Below are 2,849 nucleotides of genomic sequence, written 5' to 3' on the forward strand. Positions count from 1 at the left end.
CTTTTAGGTGAATTTATTGAACACTCATTCAATCAATCATGCTGCCCTACCACCTTCATTCACACACACACAAAAAAAAAGTTTAGTGAAAGTGAGATTAGCACTCAAATCATACAGCTGCAAAGCCTGCATACTGATGTTAAAAGATAATGTGGTGATGAGTTCCAGAAGAAAGAATAATCACTTTGGGACTGCCATGAGCCATGCTGGTTAAGAAGAGCACATGAACCCTACCTGTTCTATATTTAAATGGCTTTATGTGAGGCTCCAAAGTGCTCCTAAAGAGGAAAATGTCTAGATCTCATAGTCCCATGAGGTAGGTATGCTTGAATCTTGCAATCTGTTTGATTGGAGAAAATGGGATAAACAACTCCACCAGAAAAACAAAACACAGACATGGCCATGGAAATGGCATGATTCCACCATTAGTTTATGAGCTAAACCACACTTGATTAACATATTTACCATACTACTAATGGAAAAATGGGGAGCGCAGTTTGGGGACCCCATCTGTTTGTCCCCTACTCTCTCCTCCATCTCACAAAAAAACATCGTTTGTTTTATATGTGGGAAGCCATACCAGGATTTGTACCTATGATTGGCTCTCCTCATACAAATATGTGGCATGGAATAGTCACACAGACAAGCTGTCACCCCAGTAAGAGGAATGCATTGATGAATCAGCAGCAGCACTGCCCTTTTGAGCACTGGAATGCAATGCAGGCAACAAAAAACTGAAACAAGAACACACTTGTAAAGAAACAAAACGAAAATCCATTTTTGTTGATTTTCTCATATCTTCAGTCTCTCATATCCACAAAGATATCATCAAAAAGCCCTCGGAGAAGGGAAAGGGGAAATAAATAAGAAATACCTAAAATGAAGAAGGGGAGACAAAATTGTATAGAGGAAGAAGACTCTCCCTCCTCCCATCAGCACACACCCTCCTCTCTTCTTTCAGAGTTCAAGAAGCTTATTGTTGCTGCCCATAATCCTCTAACCGCCACAATGCTCGATAATTACTGTTGCACCACAACTTCGTTTCCATGATGATCGATGGACGGGCTTTCGGGGTAAGAAAGATCGACGATAACTCAATGAACAAGCCGAGAGCAGCACCAAGCTATATATGTACAGCGCATCAGATCGGCGATGCGCTTAGCCTTCTCCTCTTGGAAGCTGGAGTGGAGGCCTGATCGTTGCTGCTACTGTTGTTGTTCGAGGGTGATGACCCTGGTGCTGTGTCATCATTCCTGAAGCTGAAGCATGGCACATCCAGCACCCCGATCGGGCTCAGCGGCGCTGAAAGGCTCGCGTTGAAGTTACCTCTCTTCTTCACCAACAGCGCGTAGCATCCCGCAATCATCTCCTGTAGATGTGATCACATTTCAGAAACAGTGCAATTGCAATGGTGCATCGGTTTGAGTTTTCCATAACTTGAGAAGATAATCACCTTATTAACAGGGATTTCAGATGCTGCAAGGGCACTGCTGAAGCCGATGACCTGATTCTCAACAAGCCCCCATAAAACCACTGCGGCAGCGATCTCAGAAGGTCTGAATGATAAGAATCTATAGTCTGTAAATGCACATCACAGGAATGCTGTAGTTAGTAAATCATCACCAGATATTGCCATTGGCAATGTAGGTAAAACTTTTGGTTAATTCATCGTAGCCGAACCTTTCACAGTGGCGACTATGAGCTCGGCACACCGTGACACCAGCATGTAACTCGGTGGCTTTCCTTCATTGAACTTGTCCAAGAAGTAGCACAGGAAAGAGAATGGGGTCACAGAGTGCATCCTCCATTTCAGGGTCTCCATCACAATGAGCTCCATCCTCTTGATGTTCCTTGGTTCAAACGCATAGTACTCATCGCAAACCTGTCGTACATTCATCCAATTTTAGCAAAATTTATCAAGGGATCATCAAACAATTATCGATTTTACAATGTTGTAACTTCTCCTTCACCTGAAGGTCCACAGGAAGAGGGGCCACGGTCTCCTCCATCTTGACAGCAAGAGATAGGCAGGCAACTGACATCAACTGTTGCATCCAAGACTTGTCATGCTACAACATCAACAAACAAACAAAAACAAGAAACGCAATGGTCAGTAACAGATCGATTTACACAGTTGTTAGCAATGCAGAAGTTGAGATTCTTACTGGGAGATCAAACGAGGAGAGGAACCTATCCATGTAGTTCACCGAGAGGCAGAGGGTCAGTGGTCCAAAATTGTAGTAGGAATGGACCTGCAGCCCACATGAGAGAAGACACAGGATGAGCAATGGACAGGTTCCACTTAAAACAAGCTTGTCCGGATCGAGGAAAGGGGGAAGCAGCTGGCTCATTGCTATCTGGTGATGGTGATCGAATTGGCCAAAACTGGATGGTGATGGTGATCGAAAGCCACAAGATGCAAGGACGCACGGCCAAAACTGGATTTACACAAGAGTCAAACGCACAGTGCGGGCATGCAACAACCTACCTAGAACCAATTAACCCATCACGGAAAAGGAAACTGATTGCGAGGAGCAATAAATCCTAGACATTTTTCCTTTTTGTTTCTCACCGTACCTTGCAAATCCAATCCATGGCGTCCTTCCTCCAGGAGGACTCGAATCCCCCGTGCCCCAGCCGCTCCACGTAGCCGCCCTTGGGCCGATGATCCATCTCCTTCTCCACCAGCGCCCGCATGACCTCGTCGCTGTCCACCGGGAAGACGGCGCCGACGTCCAGGAAGCCCAGGCCGCCGCCCGCCCCCGCCACCTCGCCGTCGCCGCCGCCGCCGCAGCCGCCCAGGCCGAGGACGCTGTTGCTGTCCTCGCCGCAGAGAAGGGTGGAGGAGG

At 46.6% G+C, this 2,849-nt stretch overlaps 1 protein-coding gene across 1 annotated transcript; it reads right to left on the reverse strand.

Annotated features, from left to right (window-relative positions):
• Positions 1–754: 754 nt before the first annotated feature.
• Positions 755–2,843, reverse strand: LOC119362947 (cyclin-D2-2-like). Its single transcript, XM_037628227.1, has 6 exons — positions 2,578–2,843; positions 2,166–2,252; positions 1,971–2,069; positions 1,681–1,882; positions 1,454–1,578; positions 755–1,369 (listed from the first exon to the last, which is right to left on the reverse strand). Exons 1-6 carry the CDS (start codon positions 2,695–2,697, stop codon positions 1,142–1,144), a joined length of 861 nt encoding a protein of 286 aa, XP_037484124.1. The 5' UTR covers positions 2,698–2,843; the 3' UTR covers positions 755–1,141.
• Positions 2,844–2,849: the final 6 nt, after the last annotated feature.

This window comes from Triticum dicoccoides, chromosome 2B (assembly GCF_002162155.2).
Source record: "Triticum dicoccoides isolate Atlit2015 ecotype Zavitan chromosome 2B, WEW_v2.0, whole genome shotgun sequence".
In the NCBI taxonomy this organism is placed as follows: Eukaryota; Viridiplantae; Streptophyta; class Magnoliopsida; order Poales; family Poaceae; genus Triticum; species Triticum dicoccoides.

Coding starts and splice junctions, on each gene's coding strand:
- LOC119362947 (XM_037628227.1), bottom strand. CDS start 2,697: ATGCGGGCGCTGGTGGAGAAGGAGATGGATCATCGGCCCAAGGGCGGC. Junction 2,253..2,577: donor CCATGGATTGGATTTGCAAG/GTACGGTGAGAA, acceptor TGTGGGCTGCAG/GTCCATTCCTACTACAATTT. Junction 1,370..1,453: donor CTGAAATCCCTGTTAATAAG/GTGATTATCTTC, acceptor TCACATCTACAG/GAGATGATTGCGGGATGCTA.